This window comes from Mastigoproctus giganteus, chromosome 11 (assembly GCF_048544385.1).
Source record: "Mastigoproctus giganteus isolate SK-2022 chromosome 11, ASM4854438v1, whole genome shotgun sequence".
NCBI lineage: Eukaryota > Metazoa > Arthropoda > Arachnida > Uropygi > Thelyphonidae > Mastigoproctus > Mastigoproctus giganteus.
In genome coordinates this window covers 59,192,740-59,215,359 of record NC_143585.1, presented here as the reverse complement: position 1 = coordinate 59,215,359, position 22,620 = coordinate 59,192,740, and the positions used below count along the sequence as shown (strand labels likewise).

Here is a 22,620-nt window from a genome sequence, read left to right as displayed (position 1 = left end):
ATGTACTTGTGGATGGAGGTTATACCCAGGATTACTAACAGTCCCACCATCGTGAAGGTGCAAGCAGAGGATTTGGCTGTCACAGACCGTCCGGACTTCGCCGAAATTGGGTCCACTTGACTTGAGTGTCACCCGAATATCAGTTCCATCAGCGTTTTAGACTCCCAGATAGCAAGTATAGCTTATCTGGCATATCTGAGAGAATGTCTGTGACAACCTGAAGGACCAACCTCAATGGGAATACATGTACAAATGGAATTTGTACATGTATTCCCATTACAAATTCCCATTACAACATGTATTCCCATTACAAATTCCATTTGTAATGGGAATACATGTACTCCTCAGCCTGCAAGTAATTTTTGGTGGTAATTTTTTACCGCCAGAAAGTGAGATTCAAGGCGTCGTGGTCACCGACTGTATGTCGGCATACCGTTTTCCATACATTCGTAAAATGCTAAATTCGTAAAGCAGGGGTGGCCAACGAGTCGATCGCGGATTTAATTTCTGTAGATCACGACCGTATCGCTAGCAGTCGGAACGCTGTACCCGATACTGAATCTCGACCCTTTGAGATGGTAGATCGCGGCACATTTTGAAGGAAAAAAGTAGATCACATCACAAATTAAGTAGGCCACTCCTGTGCTAGAGAAATGGTGCTGCCCTGATGCCGAATATCAAAGGGATTTGCACAAGGGTATACCCCTTCCGTGGATTTTTGATTTTTTTTTTCGACTGCTTACTGGAGGAGATACCCGCTTATAAAAATTAACATTCTTTTTAGATAAAAAATGCACATTTAAATAGTGCAAGATGCAGGCTACACACGTTGCAAAACTGTTACAAGGAATATAATTAGACTCCCAGATAGGTGGTCTAACCTGTGGTCTAAAAATCAATTTTAGCAAGACAGAAATGTTGTCTTCAGGATCAGGACACGTTCTAAACATCGAAGATTTCCAAATTAAATTAATTAGTCTATAAATTCAAATAATTTCTTTTTAAAAACTGTTAGGAGATATCTTCGCAATCGTTGAAATTTATACTCGTTCTTAACTAAAGCTCGCTTCGGCGTCGGTCATGTGACAGAAATTGAACAGCAGTGGGAGGAGCGAAAGTTGTCGATCAGTGCAGTGACGTACGCCTCCTCCCTCAACTAAACCGGATGTACCACTGAGAAGTAAGATATGTTACTACTCTGTGGGAGGTATTAGCTCTTAAAGATTAATTAACTAAACAATGCTTCTGTGACTGGTAAAAGTTACACAGCATTTGAAGCCCATCTATTTTGTGATTTGAAGAGCAAGATCTGTTTGCTTGATATGAAACAATGGCAACTGGAAGATGTTTAGGTGTGTTTTTATTATACGAATACGTTTTGCACCAACCCATATCAAAATAGTTTCCTTTTCAATTTCTGTATAATAGTTTAGTTATGATTAGTGAATAAAGGTTATGTTTGAACTCGACTTTGGGAGGGAATCGAGAAAAACGGTCGTTGGTTACGGCTAATGACCGGTCTTTGCTTGAATTCTATTAGTTTTATTAGTTATGCGTAATTGGAATGTGTAGTTTCAGTAACCGCAAATAATTTTTGTGTGTTATGCATAACAATACCTTCAAGTTTACGACACCAGATAATAATTAATAAAATAGCTTATTTTTAATTAAATATACAGGTGGGTTTAGTATTAGTAGAATAAATGATGCAAAAAAATTTCAGCATCAGACAAAAAAAAAAAAAAACACTCCCCATATCGCCTCTCAAACAGTTTGTCTAGATCTTCCCTGAATTATTCAAATTACCTCTTTCTAACAAGAGATGGCCTCTTTCTGTACACTGTGAGTGTGATAGTGGAGATTGTAAAAAGAATAACAGAACAACATACAGTTTTTCTGTTATTTATGGATTACAGCTACCCATATAAAACATTCTTGCATTTGACTGTGTTAAACTTTAACTGCCATATCTCAGCCAATCTGCTTAACTTACCTAGATTTTGTTGCAGTAGCATACCTTGATTACTGTTATTAACCACCCTACCAACCTTAGACAACCTTTCAAATTTAAACATTAGGCCTGATATGCCTTCATCGATATCATTAATAATAAATACCGAAAACAGCAATGGGCCCAGCATTGAACACTATGGACATTATTAAATAATGTCCATACTTTGAATAATGTCCATTGATAACAAATCTGGTCTTCTCCCACTCAACCGTCCATTTATCCATAGCAGTAGCTTGCCCTTAATGCCACATTCCCCCAATTTTTGCAGCAGTCTTTTAGGATTAGCATTAGTTGAGGCATATGATGTAAGAAAGCAAGCTTATACAGCATCAGCCAAAAAAAAAATAAACAAAACCCTTCCCATTTCACCCATCCAGTCACTCCAAATGTTTGTCTAGTTCAGCCTTAAATTTATTTAAGGTATTAACTTCCACAAAGATGGAAGTCTATTCCAGCAATCAACTACCTGCTGGCTAAAGGCAAACTTCCGCACATCTATTCTACAACTGCCTTTCCTCAATTTGAATCTATGCCCCTCAGGTTCTTACTCTGAGCAAGCAGAAGTATCCAGTTCTTTGAGCCTGCTCAAACCATTCAAGGCCTTATACACCTCGATCAGATCACCTCGCAGGTGCCTTGTCTCCACATGCTGCAACTTGCAGAACTTAAGCCTTTCTTCGTAAGCGCACCGCTTTGTTCCTCTCACCAATCTTGTTGCCCTTCTCTATACTAGTTCTAGCAACTCTACATCCTTCCTAAAATGAGGCTTCCAGACCAGTATACAGTACTCAAAGTGTGGCCTGACCAAAGGGATAATCACCTCAGTGTCTCTGCTAGCAAAATTCATTCCTATATATCATCTACAAAACTCCATGACCTGCTCTGGCAGCCCATCTGCACTGCTCAGAGAACTTCATATCCGACTACACGATTACCCCCAGGTTGTTTTCGTTCTCCACCTCCCTGAGTGTAGTACCACACAGTTGGTATGTTTCTCTTGGGTTACTGCTACCCATATGGAGTACTTTGCATTTGTCAGTGTTAATCTTCAGTTCCCACTTCTCAGCCCATCTGCCTAACTTTTCTAGATCTTGTTGCAGTAGCATACTGTCTTTATTGTCATTAACAACCCTGCCAACCTTTATCATCTGCAAACTTGGGCATTTGAAATTTCATTTATGTGAAACAGTATCAAAAGCTTTTTATCAAAACTAGGTAGATAGTGTCAAAGTTATTTTTTGCATCCAGTTTCTTTGTCACTGTGTCATTATATCTAATCCAATTGGTTAGACAAAAACCACCACTTAAATCCATGTGCTGACTTCAGTAAAATGTATATTCCTGTCTAGATGGTCCTGCATGCATTGTTAATTAGTGACTGTGTTATTTTCCTTGAAACCGAATTAAAGCTAACAGGTCTGTAATTACTGCCAATCTCTTTGTGAATTGGGATTACATTTGCACGCTTCCAGGCCCCTCAATCTAAGGATGCTATAATAATTGTGACTAAAAGTTTGTTAATCTCTGTGACTGCCTTCCATAATATAATTGGATAGATTGCATTCATCTCCAGGTGCCATTTTTTTTTATTTTGGTTCAACATTTTTCTCTTCTGCTTCTTTCTCAGTTATCACAAAATTATTTACTTCCATATTAGATTTTGATACACTTCAGGTATCCCATTCCCAAAAGCATTTCTCATGTGTGAAAGTAGATGCAAAATGCTTATTCAGTTTGTCAGTGATCTCAACAGGTTCATCAACAGTTAAACCATTTATATGAATATACCAATGTGATTCATCCCCATTCCTTCTAGTGCTGACATTTAAAAAGTATTTGCTGTTTGTTGTTGCATTTTTTGCGAGAAACTTCTCATCTGTCTTAGCTTGCTTAACTTCCTTTGTGTCTTGATTGCAGACTAGTTAGATCTAATATAGGATTCAGTATCACCTGATATTTAGCATTAGTTGAGGCATATGATGCAAGAAAGTCAGCTTATATAGCATCAGCCAAAAAAAAACCCCTTTCCATTTAAACCATCAGGTCACTCCAAATTTTTGTCTAGTTCAGCCTTAAATTTATTTAAGCTATCAACTTCCACAATTATATGCTGGCAAAGGCAAACTTCCGCACATCTATTCTACAACTGTCTTCCCTCAATTTGAATCTATGCCCCCTCAGGTTCTTAATCTGACCAAGCGGAAGTACCTGTCAAACCAATCAAGGTCTTATACACCTTGATGAGATCACCTCGCAGGTGCCTTGTCTCCAGATGTCAGCAGAACTTAAGCCTTTCTTTGTAAGTGCATCCACTTTGTTCCTCTCACCAATCTTGTTGTCCTTCTATGTACTCGTTCTAGCCAATCTACATCCTTCCTAAAATGAGGCCTCCAGACCTTTATACAGTACTCAAGGTGTGGCCTGACCATTACTTTATACAAAGGGATAATCACCTTTGTAGAAGGTGATTATACAAAACTCCATGACCTTCTCTGGCAGCCCATCTGCACTGCTCAGAGAACTTCATATCCAACTGCATGATTACCCCAGGTCTTTTTCGTTCTCCACCTCCCTGAGTGTAGTACCACTCAGTTGGTACGTTTCTCTTGGGTTACTGCTACTCATGTAGCCAGGTGGGAAGGAGCAGCAGTGCGTAGCACACGCTTCTTGATTAGACCGGGGTTCGAGCCCGTCACCACCAAATACGGAGGATGCGGAAAGGTCAGGGAATGACCACCACATGTCCCGGAGCAATATGGCCTTAGTTGCTAATGCTCCTGAAAACCAAATAACAACAACAACAAATAAATAACAACTGCTACTCATGAGGAGTACTTTGCATTTGTCAATGTTAAACTTCAGTTGCCACTTCTCAGCCCATCTGCCTAACTTTTCTAGATCCTGTTGCAGTAGCATACTGTCTTTACTGTCATTAACAACCCTGCCAACCCTTTGTATCATCTGCAAACTTGGACATTAAGCCTTATATACTTTCATTGATACCATTGAAAAATACACAAAACAACAATGGGCCCAGCACTGAACTCTGGGGGACTCGGCTAATAACATTAGTCCACATAGAGCAGTAGTAGTAGTAGTAGTGGCATGTGATGCAAGAAAGCAAATGTATGAGCTTATGCAGCATCAGCCAAAAAAAAAAAAAAAAAAAAATCACACCATTCCCTCCAAATGCCTGTCCAGTTCCTCCTTAAATTTATTCAACCCATCAACTTCCACAACGACAGATGGAAGTTTGTTCCAGCAATTAACCACCCGCTGGCTAAAGGCAAATTTCCACACATCTAATCTACATCTATCTTTTCTTAATTTGAATTTATGCCTCCTTAGGTTCGTAATCTGAACAAGTGGAAGGATTCCATCAGAATTCAGCGTGCTGAACCCATTCAAGCCCTTATACACCTCAATCAGATCACCGCACAGGTGCCTAGTCTCCAGCCACTGCAATTTGCAGAACTTAAGCCTCTCTTGATAAGAGGATCCCTTCATTCCCCTCACCAATCTTGTTGCCCTTCTCTGTACACGCTCAAGTAAATCTACATCCTTCCTAAAATGAGGCCTCCAGACCTGTACGCAGTACTCAAGGCGTGGCCTGACCATTGCCTTATACAGAGGGGCAATCACCTCCTTTTCCCTGCTAGCAAAATTCCTACATATCATTGACAAAACCGCATGACCTGCCCTGGCAGCCTGTCTGAATTGCTCAGAAAACTTCATATCTGCCTGCACAATTACTCCCAGGTCTTTTTCATTTTCTACCACCTTAAGTGTAGTACCACACAGTTGGTACGTTTCTCTGGGGTTACTTCTACCCATATGCAGTACTTTGCATTTGTCAAGGTTAAACTTCAGTTGCCACTTCTTAGCCCATCTGCCCAAATTATCTAGATCCTGTTGCAGTAGCACACTGCCATTACTGTCATTAACAACCTTGCCAACCTTTGTATCATCTGCAAACTTCAACACTAAGCCTGATATACCTTCATCAATATCATTGATAAATATACAAAACAACAGTGGATCCAACACCGAACCCTGTGGGACTCCACTAATAACATTAATCCAAGAAGAGCAGCACCCATTGATTACCACCCTCTGTCTTCTCCCACTTAACCATCCTTTTATCCATTGTAACAACTTACCCTTAATACCATTCTGCTCCAATTTATACAATAGTCTTTCATGCGCAACAGTGTCAAAAGCTTTCCTGAAATCCAAATATATGATATCAAAATTATTTTTTGCATCCAGTTCCTTTGTAACCACATCATAATATCCTATCAAATTTGTCAGACAAGACTTTCCCTTAACAAACCCATGCTGTGTCTGAATTATTGCTGCAGTCTTGTCTAGATGATCCTGCAATGCATCTTTAACCAGCGACTCCATTATTTTACCCGGAACAGAAGTTAAACTAACTGGTCTGTAATTACTCGTGTCACCCTTCGATCCCCCTTTGTGAATTGGGGATACATTTGCACATCTCCAGTCCGTGGGAACCTCCCCTGAGTCCAAGGATGCTCTCATAATTATGGCTCAGGATTTGCTTAGTTGCTTTGCCGCCTCCTTTATTTTAACTGGATAGATCCCATCCACCCCAGGTGCTTTTCTTACGTTTAACTTCAACAGTTTCTCTTCCACTTTGCTCTCAGTTATTACAAAATCATTAAGTGTCCTTTTATTACCACTCTCTGCCATCTACCACTTGTCCAACCTTTATCCATTTCAGTAACTTGCCATTAATGCCATACCGTTCCAATTTGTATAGCAGTCTTCCATGTGCAACAGTATCAAAAGATTTCCTGAAATCCAAGTATATGATATCAAAATTATTTTTTGCATCCAGTTCCTTGTTGACCACATCGTAATATCCAATCAAATTGGTCGGACAAGATTTCCACTTAACAAACTCATGCTGTGTCTGAGCTATTACTGCTGTCTTGTCTGTATTACCTATTTAATCAGTGACTCCATTATTTTCCCTAGAATGGAAGTTAAACTAACAGGTCTATAATTATTTGTGTCACCCTTTGAACCCCCTTTGTGAATTGGGGATACATTTGCATATCTCCAGTCCATAGGGACCTCCCCTGATTAAGAATTCTCTCATAATTGTGGCTATCGGTTTGCTTACTTCCCCTGCTGCCTGTTTCATTATAACTGTATAATCATTATAACTGTATAAAAAAAGGCATCTGGGGCAGATTCCATCCGCCCCAGATGCCTTTTTTAGGTTTAACTTTAACAATTTCTCCTCCACTTTGCTCTCAGTTATTGCAAAATCACTTAGCTCCCTGTTACAGTTTGATAAACTTCTGGCATTCCCTTCCTTGAATAACTCCTCATGTCTGAATGTAGATGCAAAATACTCATTCACTTTGTCTACTTTGAGCATGATCATCAATAGTCGAACCATCTATGTTAAGTGGACCAATCTGATTCATCCCCTTCCTTCTAGAGTTTACATTAATAAAGAACTCTTTGTTGTTTTTCTTTGCGTCCTTTGTCGAAGATTTCTCATAATCTGGCTAACCTCCTCTGCGACTTGATTACAGATTAGCTTATATCTGCTATAGGCTTTTGTGTTGCCTAATAATTTATATGCATCCCATGCATTTTTCTTCTCTGCCATGAGCCTCATTAATTCATCCGACACCCATTTAGGCCTGAACCCTGAAAAATATTTCTTTTTTGGTATGAAAATCTTAGCATCCTCCAAGATTAAGTCTCTGAAGGCTTTCCATTTAGAATTCACAAATTGGTAACATCATCAGTTGATCCCACTATATAGAATTTAAAAGCTGTCTGAGAACACTGTAAACACCTTTACAAAAACAAAAACCCTTCCCTTTACCCTTGATGGTAGTTACATCTTTAAGTAAATCCCACATCAGTACACTATGATCACTGTCACCTAGTGGTTCCTTTATCTGCTATTTCTTAATGCATGAATAATCACTGCTGATAATCAGATCGAGCTATTACTCCCTCTGGTTGCCCGTCGAACATGTTGCTGTAGAAAACAATCTTTCAATAAATTCACAAAATTCTTGCTAGCATCCAATTGACCAATTGCAAGTTCAAGTCAATGTCTGGAAAGTTAAAATCCCCCATTACAAGACATTCTGATTTACTGGCCCATTCTATTTCTCTGCACACTGTCCACCCATGTTGAATGGATGTACTTCCATTTCTTAACTGATGGATGTATTTCCATCAGTTAAGAAATACATAGATTTTATGTGTTTCTTAATTGATAGCATAATCCCTCCTCCCTTCCTACCCTGTCTGTCCTTTCTGTACACATTGTACTCCCCAAATTCCAATTCTGCACTGCTTATATCTGTGTGACACCATGTCTCTGATATCCCAACAATATCTGTCTTGATCAGCACTTCAAATTCATCAAGTTTATTTACTACACTTCTAGCATTCAAGTGTGACATTCAAGTCAAGGGGACCCAATTTTGGTTAAGTCCAGACGGTCTGTGACAGCCAAATCCTCTGCTTGCACCTTCAGGATGGTGGGACTGTTAGTAATCCTGGGTATAACTGTACAGTCACACTGTGGGTGACTACCCAGGTGTGAACCAATGTAAACAGGGGTCAAGGTGTGGCACCCACACCACATGGAAGAAAGCTGCCCCTCTGTGTTACCAGGCAATACTAGGTGGTAGATGACTCTCATCAACTAAGGCCATATTGCTCCGGGGGGATATGCAGTGGTCATTCCCTGACCTTTCTGCATCATCCGTATTTGGTGGGCACGGGCTCGAACCCCAGTCTAATCAAGAAGCATGTGCTACGCACTGCTGCTCACGCCCACCTGGCTACGGAGGCGCCTTGAAGTGGTGGAACCCATGTTTAGTCTCCAGAGTTAAGTTCCAGTCAACCCTTCCTCATCTCTTCCATCATGCAGTGGCGCCTCCGTAGCCAGGTGGGAAGGAGCAGCAGTGCGTAGCACACGCTTCTTGATTAGACCGGGGTTCAAGCCCGTCACCACCAAATACGGATGATGCGGAAAGGTCAGGAAATGGCCACCGCATATCCCGGAGCAATATGGCCTAAGCTGCTAATGCTCCTAAAAACCAAAACAACAACAACAACCATCATGCAGTATGACTGATAACTTTTGAGGTTATGATGAACATCGTGGCGAGATCCAATCTTTCTTACGTTTTGAGGGTACAGCTCTAAAACGGTGTTCACAGGCCGGCCACTAGTTAGTACACCGGACCGAACCTATTGGTAACTCTTTAGGATGCTTCTGGATCAGCTAGTGTATAACCATGCTACCACTACTCTGCCAGATAGTGACTGGAGGGAGTCCGAGCAGTGTGTACTCGGGGAGGGGGCATTGTCAATGCCACGTTATTAGCATTAGCATTAGTAGAGGCATATGATGCAAGAAAGCAAGCTTATTCAGCATCAGCCAAAAAAAAAACAAAAAAAAACACACACCACTCCCATTTCACCCCTCCGTTCGTTCGAAATACCTGTCCAGTTGAGCTTTAAATTTGTTTAGGCTATCAACTTCAACAACAAGTGATGGAAGTCGGTTCCACCAACCAACCACCCGCTGGCCAAAGGCAAATTTCCGCACATCTATCCGACATCCGTCCTTCCTCAATTTGAATTTATGCCCTCTGAGGTGATTATTCTGAGCAAGATGAAGAATCCCATTGGCACTGAGCATGCTCAAACCATTCAAAGCCTTATACACCTCTATCAGATCACCTCGCCGGTGCCTAGTCTCCAGACTGTAATTTGCAAAACTTAAGCCTTTCTTCGTAAGAGCAACCCTTTGTTCCATTCACTAATCTTGTTGCCCTTCTCTGTACCCGTTCCAGCAGCTCTACATCCTTCTTGAAATGAGGCCTCCAGACCTGTATACAGTACTCAAGATGTGGCCTAACCATTGCCTTATACAAGGGAATAATCACCTCCTTATCCCTGCTAGAAAAATTCCTGTATATCATTGACAAGACACCATGAGCTACTCTTGCAGCTCGTCTGCACTGCTCAGAGAACTTCATATCTGCCTGCACAATTACCCCCAGGTCCTTTTCATTCTCCACCACTGTCAGTGTAGTACCACAGAGTTGATACGTTGCTCTGTGGTTACTGTTTCCCATATGTAGTACTTTACATTTGTCAATGTTAAACTTCATTTGCCACCTCTCAGCCCATCTGTTCAACCTTTCCAGATCCTGTTGCAGCAGCATAGCGTCAGTAGTGTCCTTAACAACCCTGCCAACCTTTGTATCATTTGCAAACTTATGTCAAGGATTTGGGTATATTTTTACTATGCATTAGATAGTATGAATCACAGCTGTAATACTCAATACGTTCTACGTTGATATTAATATTTGTAAAATAATAAGAGGAGTTTACCTCAATATAGCAGGTAGAACACTTCCGTATAATACTCTCCAGAAATTAAAACGAAAAAATCGAAAACTTACATTGGAGTAAAAAATAAATAATTAAAAACCAATTTAACACATTTAAATCAATTTAACACAATTAAAAAGGATGTAAAGAAAATATTCAAAATGATTTTCCTTCCATACTATTGAATATATGGATTATCAAACCAATAATTATCAAACTAATAGAGTAAGGTTATCTGTGAAAAGATCTAAACCTCTGAAAATCGTTTGGAATATTTTTGTTAGATTCTTTTTAATTTTTAATTGTGTTAAATTGATTTGAATTGTGTTAAATTGGTTTTTAGTTATTTAATTTTTACTCTAATGTAAGTTTTTGATTTTTTCGTTTTAATTTCTGGAGAGTATCATACGGAAGTGATACTCTCTGATGTTGTAGAGCGGATATCATCTTATAAGGGCACAAAAGGTGATATAGTTGTACACGTTGGCACTAATGATATTAAGAGTAGGAGACTGGCGGAATTAGTTAACAAGTACAGGTCACTGTTGAAAAAATGCCGTGAATTAGGGTTGAATTTGAAAGTGTTTGCAATTCTGCCCAGACACGATAGGAGGGAGTATATGTTGAGAGCCTTGTCGATCAATTCGGCCCTGGAAAGATTGTGCAAGGCTCAAGGGGTAGAATTTTTTTCAGCCTGGTCTGTACTTGTTAACAGGAGAGACTGCTTCTACAGGGATGGGATACACTTAAATAGAATGGGTGAAAGAATGTTTGCTGATGCTATCGAGGCAGTGTTAGGTGGTTCGGAAAACTGCTACCTTGGGGGTGGGGATATAAGGACTAATAGATTAACAGTAGCCACTGGCAGAGGTGAAAGTGATTCTTGCACTGCTTCTATTGGAATGAGCTGCAGCCTGGAAAATAAGATGCAGGATATTTCAGAGACTGCTGGGTATCATTGGGGTACAAATAAACACATAGGTTGTGTTAGGGTAGCTAAGAAAAAGAACAGGTGCATGTATACTTGCGTGTACATCAATGCTAGGAGTTTAGTAAATAAATTTGATGAATTTGAGGTATCTGCTGACGAGGCTAGTACGGGCCAGACGTGTTCAAAGCCGCTAAGTGGATTTTTCTTATTTATTGATTTGAAATTATTGTTTTTCTAAAACTTTTGATTTAAATTTAGTAGTATAGCATTATTTTGTGATATTTCTGATTAATCTGGTGTATTTATTCTTTACTCGGCCTTGTAATTGCATAAAAGTATCGGTAAGGGTATCAAATCCATGTGTTACAAGTTACAACTCCGCTGAACGAGAAGTTTTTTTAGCCAAATTTAGCCGCTTATTGAATATCTTTTACATCAAATTATTTTTTGTAAGTAGCTTATAGACCTAGTAAGGATCGTTGGTTTATTCTGAATTGGGACAGCGAGATTTGAAAGTTAATTAATACTTAAGTGTCCATAGATTACCGTTTGTAACTTCCGCCTTTGTCTTTGTCATACGATCGTTATATATCGAACCTAGATAGCGTTAGTATAGTATACGTTATAATATTTTCAGCGATCGGTAAAATCTATTAAACTTGTTCAACTTCGTTGGCATTTAAATTGCACTTTTAACTAAATACATATACCGACTTAGATTACAAACGCAACATAATTAATTAATACATAACTGATACGGAAGTTATATAAAGGGAACTCAGAGATAATTAATACTTGACTGATTGATTAATACTTGACGCCAAAAATATATATCCCGTTATATCTGTGTTGGGAGATAAGTTAGGGTTATAAACTGAAATTGAAATTTTATTTAAATTAAAAGTAATCATGACTCAGACCAGAGCAGCAAAACAAAAGGCTCAAGCTAATGGAAGTGCTGTGGCTCAGAGGAGAACTGAGGGGGGCAGTTGCATACTGAGTCACAGCCTTCTAAAATGCACAGCTTGCATGATGTTTGTGGAGCATTCGGGTACGGGACATGATATTGCCATGGGGGATGTCTTTGTGTGTGCACGATGCAAGGAGTGTATCGAAATCAGGCAACAACTCAGCGTTCTTATGGGCCTATATGAGAGCTTGAAGGACAGGGTGGATGCCCTCGAAGGAACTAAATTGAGGGGCCCATCAGGCTCTCAGCTGCCCACATCAACGCCAGAGCTTGCACTTGGTAATCGTGAAACACAGCGGCAACCCCCAAGGCAGAATGCGCTGGTCCCAAAGGAACTAGTAGTTGTTGGTGACTCTATTGTCAGGGAAACGGGGAACATGCTTTGTAAAAAGGATAGGTGGAACAGGACCAGGATATGTCTGCCAGGGGCAAAGGTTGATGACGTTGTAGAGCAGATATCATCTTTTAAGGGCACAAAAGGTGATATAGTTGTACACGTGGGCACTAACGATATCAAGAGTAGGAGACCGGCAGAATTGCTTAACAAGTAGGCCGCGGGGCGACCTCCCACTTATGCTACACCTCTCATGTCTCTTCACAGAGTCAGACTAGACAAGTACAGGTCACTGTTGAAAAAAAGCTGTGAATTAGGGTTGAATTTGAAAGTGTCTGCAATTCTGCCCAGACACGATAGGATGGAGTATATGATGAGAGCCTTGTCGATCAATTCGGCCCTGGAAAGATTGTGCAAGGCTCAAGGGGTAGAATTTTTTTCAGCCTGGACTGTACTTGTTAACAGGAGGGATTGCTTCTACAGGGATGGGATACACTTAAATAGAAAGGGTGCAAGAATATTTGCCGATGCTATCGAGGCAGTGTTAGGTGGGTCGGAAAACTGCTAGCTTGGGGGGATACAAAGACAAATAGATTAACAGTAGCCACTGGTAGATGTGAAAGAGATTCTTGCACTGCTTCTATTGGAATGAGCAGAAGCCTGAAAAACAAGATTCAGGATATTTCAGAGACTGCTGGGAGTCATTGCGGTACAAGTAAACACATGGGTTGTGTTCGGGTAGCTAAGAATAGAAATTGGTGCATGTATACTTCGGTGTACACCAATGCTAGGAGTTTAGTAAATAAATTTGATGAATTTGAGGTATTGCTCAAAACATCAAAGGCAGATATTGTTGGGATATCAGAGACTTGGTGTCACACAGATATAAGGAATGCAGAACTGGAATTTGGGGAGAACAACGTCTACAGAAAAGATAGACTGGATAGGAAGGGAGGAGGGGTTATGCTATTAGTTAAGAAATACATAAAATCCAAGGAAGTGAAGCCAGTCGACATTGCTGGACAGTGCAGTGTCGAGTCAGTTTGGTGTGACATAAGCATTGGGAGATCAAAATTGAGAGTAGGAGTGTGCTATAGGCCTAATGACTCTGATGAGTATAATAAGAAACTGTACAGGGAAATAGAGTGGGCCAGTAAATCAGAGAGTCTTATAATGGGAGATTTTAATTTCCCAGATATTGACTGGAATTTGTGGGCTGGTCACTCACACACTAGCAAGGCTTTTGTGGATTTATTGGATGATTGTTTTCTACATCAGCATGTTCGGGAGGCAACTAGAGGGAGGAATACTCTTGATTTGATTATCATTTGATAATCACAATCTCGCACCCAGATTGTGATTATCACAATCTGGGTGCGAGGTTAGCCTGTGCGGCCATTGCTCCTTAAAGCTCTTCAAACAGAGAAGTTTTTCCTGATTTATTTTCTGCTTTATTAGTTTAAATTGTCATATTAACTTATTTTGTAGAGTAGCTTTATATTCCTAGTTACATACTTAGTTTAAAGTTTAACTTAGACAGAGATTTTGTAGATATTACTTAGTATCGGTAACGGTATCAAATCCACATGTCACAAACCAAATTTTTTTTTAACCAAATTTAGTCGATTTATTAACCAACTGTTATATCAAATTATCTTCTATAAGTAGATTATAGAGCTAGTCAGCATCCTTAGTTTATTCTAAATTGAGATAGCGAGATTTGGAAGCTAATCAATACTTACGAGTCCGTAGAAATACTGTTCGTGAATTCCCGCCATTTTTACACGATAGCATAAGCTTAGTGTCGTATAGTGCATAATATAATATTGTCAATTAATCAGTAAATCTATTAATCTTGATAAACTTTATTGTCAATTAAATTGTACTTTTAACTCTATATATATATATATATATATATATATATATATATATATATATATAACGACTTAATCTAACAAATAATTAATACATAACTATAGTGGTACACGTGATACGGAAGTTGTATAAAGGGAACTCGTAGAAAACACTAGATACCGAAAAAAATATATATATAACATAACTGTTTTGGGATATAACTTAAGGATTTAATTTTTGTTTTGAATTTTATTGAATTAAATCGGAATCATGACTCTGACCAGAGCAGCAAAGCAAAAGGCTCAAGCTAATGGGAGTGCTGTGGTTCAGGGGAGAACTGAGGGGGGCAGTTGCCCTCTGAATCACAGTCTATTAAAATGCACTGTTTGCTTGATGTTTGCGGAGCAGTCGGGTACGGGATATGATACTGCCAAGGGGGTTGTCTTTGTGTGTGCACGATGTAAGGAGTGCAAGGAAATCAGGCGATAACTCAGCGTTGTTATGGGCCTTTATGAGAGCTTGAAGGACAGGGTGGATGCCCTCGAAGGAAATAAATTGAGGGGCCCATCAAGCTCTCAGCTGCCCACATCAACGCCAGAGCTTGCACTTGGTCATCAGGCAACACAGAAGCAGCCCCCTAGGCAGAATGCGCTGGTCCCACAGGAACTAGTAGTTGTTGGTGACTCTATTGTCAGGGAAACGGGGAACATCCTTTGTAAAAAGGATAGGTGGAATAGGACCAGGGTATGTCTGCCAGGGGCAAAGGTTGATGACGTTGTAGAGCGGATATCATCTTTTAAGGGCACAAAAGGTGATATAGTTGTACACGTTGGCACTAATGATATTAAGAGTAGGAGACTGGCGGAATTACTTAGCAAGTACAGGTCACTGTTGAAAAAAAGCCGTGAATTAGGGTTGAACTTGAAAGTGTCTGCAATTCTGCCCAGACACGATAGGAGGGAGTATATGATGAGAGCCTTGTCGATCAATTCGGCCCTGGAGGGATTGTGCAAGGCTCAAGGGGTAGAATTTTTTTCAGCCTGGACTGTACTTGTTAACAGGAGAGATTGCTTCTACAGGGATGGGATACACTTAAATAGAAAGGGTGCAAGAATTTTTGCTGATGCTGTCGAGGCAGTGTTAGGTGGGTCGGAAAACTGCTAGTTGGGGGGGATACAAGGACTAATAGATTAACAGTAGCCAGTGGCAGAGGTGGAAGTGATTCTTGCACTGCTTCTATTGAAATGAGCAGAAGTCTGAAAAACAAAATGCAGGATATTTCAGAGACTGCTGGTAGTCATTGCGGTACAGGTAAACACATGGGTTGTGTTAGGGTAGCTAAGAATAGAAACAGGTGCATGTATACCTGCGTGTACACCAATGCTAGGAGTTTAGTAAATAAATTTGATGAATTTGAGGTATTGCTCAAAACATCAAAGGCAGATATTGTTGGGATATCAGAGACGTGGTGTCACACAGATATAAGTAATGCGGAACTGGAATTTGGGGAATACAATGTGTATAGAAAGGATAGACAAGACAGGAGGGGAGGAGGGGTTATGCTATTAATTAAGAAACACATAAAGTCCAAGGAAGTGAAGCCAGTCGACATCGATGGACAGGGCAGCGTTGAGTCAGTTTGGTGTGACATAAGCATAGGGAAATCAAAATTGAGAGTAGGAGTGTGCTATAGGCCTAATGACTCTGATGAGTATAATAAGATTTTGTACAGGGAAATAGAGTGGGCCAGTAAATCAGAGTCTTATAATGGGGGACTTTAATTTCCCAGATATTGACTGGAATTTGTGGGTTGGTCACTCGCACACTAGCAAGGCTTTTGTGGATTTATTGGATGATTGTTTTCTACATCAGCATGTTCGTGAGGCAACAAGAGGGAGCAATACTCTTGATCTGATTATCAGTAGTGATTCTTCATGCATTAAGAACCTGCAGATAAATGAACCACTAGGTGGCAGTGATCACAGTGTGTTGAAGTGGGATTTACTCAAGGAGGTAACTACCATCAGAGGTAAAGGGAAGGGTTTTTGTTTTCGTAAAGGCGACTATGATGGTCTGAGACAGTATTTAAATTCTATACAGTGGGACCAACTGATGATGTTACCAACAGCAAACTCAAAATGGGAAGCATTCAAGGAACTAAACTTCGAGGCTACCAGGCTTTACATACCAACTAAGAAATATTGTTCAAGGTTTAGGCCTAAATGGTTGTCAGATGAACTAATGAGACATGTGGCAGAGAAGAAAAATGCATGGGATACATACAAATTAATGGGTGACATGGAAGCCTATGATAGATATAAGTTGGTCTGTAACCAAGTCACAAAGGAGATTAGGCAGGCAAAGGCAGACTATGAAAAATCCTTGGCAAAGGATGCAAAGAAAAACAGAAAAGAGTTCTTTACATACTTGAACTCGAAAAGGAAAGGGATGAATCAGATTGGTCCACTGGATATTGATGGTTCAACAGTTGAGGATCCTGCTCAGGTGGCTAACAATCTAAACGAATATTTTGCATCTACATTCACGCATGAGGAGTTATTCAGGAAGGAGAATGATGTAGGTAAAGTAAACATTGTCAGTGAGCTGGATGATTTTGTAATAACTGAGAGGAAAGTGGAGGAGAGATTGTTGAGGATAAACATAAAAAAGGCACCTGGGGTGGATGGGATCTATCCAGTTATATTAAAGGAGGCAGCAAAGGAAGTATGCAAACCCCTAGCCATAATTATGAGAGCTTCTTTGGACTCAGGGGAGGTACCTATAGACTGGAGATGTGCAAATGTAACCCCAATTCACAAAGGAGGATCAAAGGCTGACACAAGTAATTATAGACCTGTTAGTTTAACTTCTGTTCCAGGTAAATTAATGGAGGCACTGGTTAAAGAAGCACTGCAGGATCATCTAGACAAGAATTCAGTTATAGCTCAGATGCAGCATGGTTTTGTTAAGGGCAGGTCTTGCCTGACCAATTTGATTGGATACTATGATGTAGTCACAAAAGAACTGGATGCAGGGAATAACTTTGATATTATATATTTGGATCTTAGAAAGGCTTTTGATACTGTTGCACATGGAAGACTGCTGCACAAATTGGAGCAGTGTGGCATTGGAGGCAAATTGCTGCTATGGATAAGGGGATGGTTGAGTGGCAGAAGACAGAGAGTGGTAATCAATGGACACTGCTCAACGTGGACTAATGTTATTAGTGGAGTTCCTCAAGGTTCAGTGTTGGGTCCGTTGTTGTTTTCGGTGTTTATGAATGATATTGATGATGGGATATCAAGTTTAATGTCCAAGTTTGCAGATGATACAAAGGTTGGCAGGGTCGTTAAGGACAATACTGACGCTATGCTGCTGCAACAGGATCTGGAAAGGTTGAACAGATGGGCTGAGAGGTGGCAAATGAGGTTTAACATCGACAAATGTAAAGTGCTGCATATGGGAAACAGTAACCCCAGAGCAACGTATAAACTCTGCGGTACTACACTGACAGTGGTGGAGAATGAAAAGGACCTGGGGGTAATTGTGCAGGCAGATATGAAGTTCTCTGAGCAGTGCAGACGAGCTGCGAGAGTAGCTCATGGTGTCTTGTCAATGATATACAGGAATTTTTCTAGCAGGGATAAGGAGGTGATTATTCCCTTGTATAAGGCAATGGTAAGGCCACATCTTGAGTACAGTAATACCCCGACTTACGCTACCCCGACTTACGCGAACTCGGAGTTACGCGGTTCTTGATTTTTTTCGTTTGGCAACGCTGCCGCCCACTATCTTCAAGGTCGTTTTTCATATGTTATCGATATACGGTGCGACGGCGGAGAATGAGAGCGAAAGATGAACAAAATTCAACTTTGTTGCTTTTATGTTTTTTATATCAGTGAAGGGGAAACACATTTCACCATAATAACGTAAAAACCAACACAATTCCAGCTATCGGTATAATCGCAAATGCAATTAGATCGAGTTTACTACCAGTTTATAACAGATTTCACTAGCAGAAACGCAACTGGATTTTTATTGTTTTATGGTAGTAACCCCTAGAAATGTGAGGTGTTAATAGTGTATCTCTGCCTTTATGGTGTTGTTTATTCAGTTGCTACATGCGCGCAGCTTTGTTTATGCCTATCAAGCGTGCCTCCTCGTTTTGTAATTGTGCTTTATTCCCTAAAAATGAGTAAAATACTTAATTAAAAGGTGTGAAAAGGAAGCGTCCTGGTGAAGACACTGCAGATTCAGAGAGAAAAAGAAAAGCAATTATCGATAAACAGAGGCGGACTGGGTCAAAAATTCTTACCCGGGAAAATTTATAGTGGCCTCATACTATGGTTTATGGCCAAAATCACACTGGCCCACCGGGGTTTCCCCGGTAAGGCTCATGGCCAGTCCACCTCTGTAGATAGAGAAAAAATATGAAATTGTGAAACGCTTTGAGCGAAATGAAAGACCATGTAATATTGCACGTGCTACAGGCCTAAATGAAGCAACGGCGAAAAGCACATGACAATTGCAAACTTGACAGGTTGAAAATTGAAAAGGGCTCAATTGTAAAGGGCTTAAAAATTTTAGAAAACATAGACTCCAACGAAGAACGCGTTATAGCTACAAAGCAAGGAATAAAAAAAATTATTAGCTTGCTACGAAGAAATTCTGCGTGAAAAAAAGAACGCGCTGTGTCGTCAGACGAATTTGTTAGATTTTATGAAGCCATCGACATCGAAATAACTTTTTTACGTAAGTCATTTGTTTTTTTTAATACATATTTTGTATTAATATGTATAAAGAACTGCAATTTTATTAATATTTTTCTTCTAAACTAGTGTTTTTGAGTCCTTGGTCCCAATTAAGCAAAATTTATATGTATTTATATGCAAAGTTGTACCCCGACTTACGCGAATTCGACTTACGCGATTTTCGTCGGACCCACCTATCGCGTAACTTCGGGGTATTACTGTACTGTATACAGGTCTGGAGGCCTCATTTCAAGAAGGATGTAGAGCTGCTTGAACGGGTACAGAGAAGGGCAACAAGATTAGTAAATGGAACAAAGGGTTGCTCTTACGAAGAAAGGCTTAAGTTTTGCAAATTACAGAGTCTGGAGACTAGGCACCGGCGAGGTGATCTGATAGAGGTGTATAAGGCTTTGAATGGTTTGAGCATGCTCAATGCCAATGGGATTCTTCATCTTTCTCAGAATAATCACCTCAGAGGGCATAAATTCAAATTGAGGAAGGACGGATGTCGGATAGATGTGCGGAAATTTGCCTTTGGCCAGCGGGTGGTTGGTTGGTGGAACCGATTTCCATCACTTGTTGTTGAAGTTGATAGCCTAAACAAATTTAAAGCTCAACTGGACAGGTATTTCGAACGAACGGAGGGGTGAAATGGGAGCGGTTTTTTTTTTTTTTTTGGCTAATGCTGAATAAGCTTGCTTTCTTGCATCATATGCCTCTGCTAATGCTAATGCTAGCAGTGATTCTTCATGCATTAAGAATCTGCAGATAAATGAACCACTAGGTGGCAGTGATCACAGTGTGCTGAAGTGGGATTTACTCAAAGAGGTAACTACCATTAGGGGTAAAGGGAAGGGTTATTGCTTTCGTAAAGGCGACTACGATGGGCAGAGACAGTATTTAAATTCTATACAGTGGGACCAACTGATGATGTTACCAACAGTAAATGCAAAATGGGAAGCATTCAAAGGACTTATCTTGGAAGCTACTAGACTTTACATACCAACTAAGAAATATTGTTCAAGGTTTAGGCCTAAATGGATGTCAGATGAACTGATGAGGCATATGGCAGAGAAGAAACATGCATGGGATACATACAAATTAACACATGACACAGAAGCCTATGATAGATACAAGTTGATCTGTAACCAAGTTACAAAGGAGGTTAGGCAGGCGGAGGCAGATTACGAGAAATCTTTGGCAAGGCATGCAAAGAAAAACAGCAAAGAGTTCTTTATTTATGTAAACTCTAGAAGGAAGGGGATGAATCAGATTGGTCCACTTGATATCGATGGGTCAACTGTTGATGATCCTGCTCAGGTAGCTAACAAACTAAATGAATATTTTGCATCGACATTCACACATGAGGAGTTATTTAGCGAGGGGAAAGCCAGAGGTGTATTCAACTCTAGCAGTAAGCTAGAGAATCTTGTAATAATTGAGAGTAAAGTGGAGGAGAAATTGTTGAAGATAAACACAAGAAAGGCACCTGTGGTGGATGGGATCTATCCAGTTATATTAAAGGAGGCAGCAAAGGAAGTAAGCAAACCCTTAGCCATAATTATGAGAGCTTCCTTGGACTCAGGGGAAGTACCCATAGACTGGAGAAGTGCAAATGTGACCCCAATTCACAAAGGAGGATCAAAAGCTGACACAAGCAATTATAGACCTGTGTGTTTAACTTCTGTTCCAGGAAAATTAATGAAGGCACTAGTTAAAAAAGCACTGCAGGATCATTTAGACAAGACTTCAGTTATAGCTCGGACACATCATGGTTTTGTTAAGGGGAAGTCTTGCCTGACCAATTTGATTGGATACTATGATGCAGTCACAAAGGAACTGGATGCAGGGAATAACTTTGATATTATATACTTGGATCTTAGAAAGGCTTTTGATACTGTTGCCATTGGAAGACTGCAGCACAAATTGGAGCAGTGTGATATTGGAGGCAAATTGCTGCTGTGGGTAAAGGGGTGGCTGAGGGGGAGAAGACAGAGTGGTAATCAATGGACACTGGTCGTCGTGGACTAATGTTATTAGTGGAGTCCCTCGGGGCTCAGCGTTGGGTCCATTATTGTTTTCTGTATTCATAAATGATATTGATGATGGTATATCAAGCTTAATGTCGAAGTTTGCAGACGATACAAAGGTAGGCAGGGTTGTCAAGGACACTACTGACACTATGCTGCTGCAACAGGATCTGGAAAGGTTGAGCAGATGGGCTGAGAGGTGGCAAATGAAGTTTAACATTGACAAATGTAAAGTACTACACATGGGAAACAGCAACCCCAGAGCAACGTATCAACTCTGTGGTATTACACTGACAGTGGTAGAGAATGAAAGGGACCTGGGGGTGGTTGTGCAGGCGGATATGAAGTTCTCTGAGCAGTGCAGACGGGCTGCAAGAGTAGCTCATGGTGTGTTGTCAATGATATATAGGAATTTTTCTAGCAGGGACAAGGAGGTGATTATTCCCTTGTATAAGGCAATGGTCAGGCCACACCTAGAGTACTGTATACAGGCCTGGAGGCCTCATTTCAAGAAGGATGTAGAGTTGCTGGAAGGAGGACAGAGAAGGGCAACAAGATTAGTGAATGGAACAAAGGGGTGCTCTTACGAAGAAAGGCTTAAGATTTGCAAATTACAGTGTCTGGAGACTAGGCACCAGCGAGGTGATCTGATAGAGGTGTATAAAGCATTGAATGGTTTGAGCATGCTCAATGCTGATGGGATTCTTCCTCTCGCTCAGAATAATCACCTGAGAGGGCATAAATTCAAATTGAGGAAAGACAGATGTAGGATAGACGTGCGGAAATTTGCCTTTAGCCAGCGAGTGGTTGATTGGTGGAACAGACTTCCATCCCTTGTCGTGGAAGTTGATAGCCTAAATAAGTTTAAGGCTCAGCTGGACAGGTATTTTGAACGAACAGAGGGGTGAAGTGGAAGTGGTTATTTTTTATTTATTTATTTATTTTTATTTTTTTGGCTGATGCTGCATAAGCTTGCTTTCTTGCATCAAATGCCTCTACTAATGCTAATGCTAAAAGTTTTCTATGTACTACTATGTTGAGGTAAACTCCTTATTATTTTACAAATCCTTACCATGTGTAAGCCATATCCAAAAGTTTCATTTCTTCATACAGCATGTTCCCTCCCACATTTTCTTACTATTGAATACACCATGAATTGTCAAACTAATAGAGTAAGCTTATGTGCGAAAAGATCTAACCTCTGAAACACTTCCTCGTTCATTTCACAAATATACGTGGTCTCAATTCTAATCTCAATGATGTCCAATTCCACTTGCAGTCTGCCAAACCCCATGTACTTTTTCTGACAGCATCTCAGTTATCG

At 40.2% G+C, this 22,620-nt stretch overlaps 1 protein-coding gene across 1 annotated transcript in view; it reads left to right on the top strand.

The window, feature by feature from the left end:
• The first annotated feature begins 1,118 nt into the window (after positions 1–1,118).
• The window catches only part of mRpL22 (mitochondrial ribosomal protein L22), a 114,048-nt gene continuing 92,546 nt past the window's right edge, over positions 1,119–22,620 (top strand). Inside the window, exon 1 of the mRNA XM_090384680.1 lies at positions 1,119–1,352. Coding sequence (XP_090240806.1) covers positions 1,331–1,352 — 22 coding nt within the window. The 5' untranslated portion in view covers positions 1,119–1,330. The remainder of the gene's footprint in view (positions 1,353–22,620) is intronic.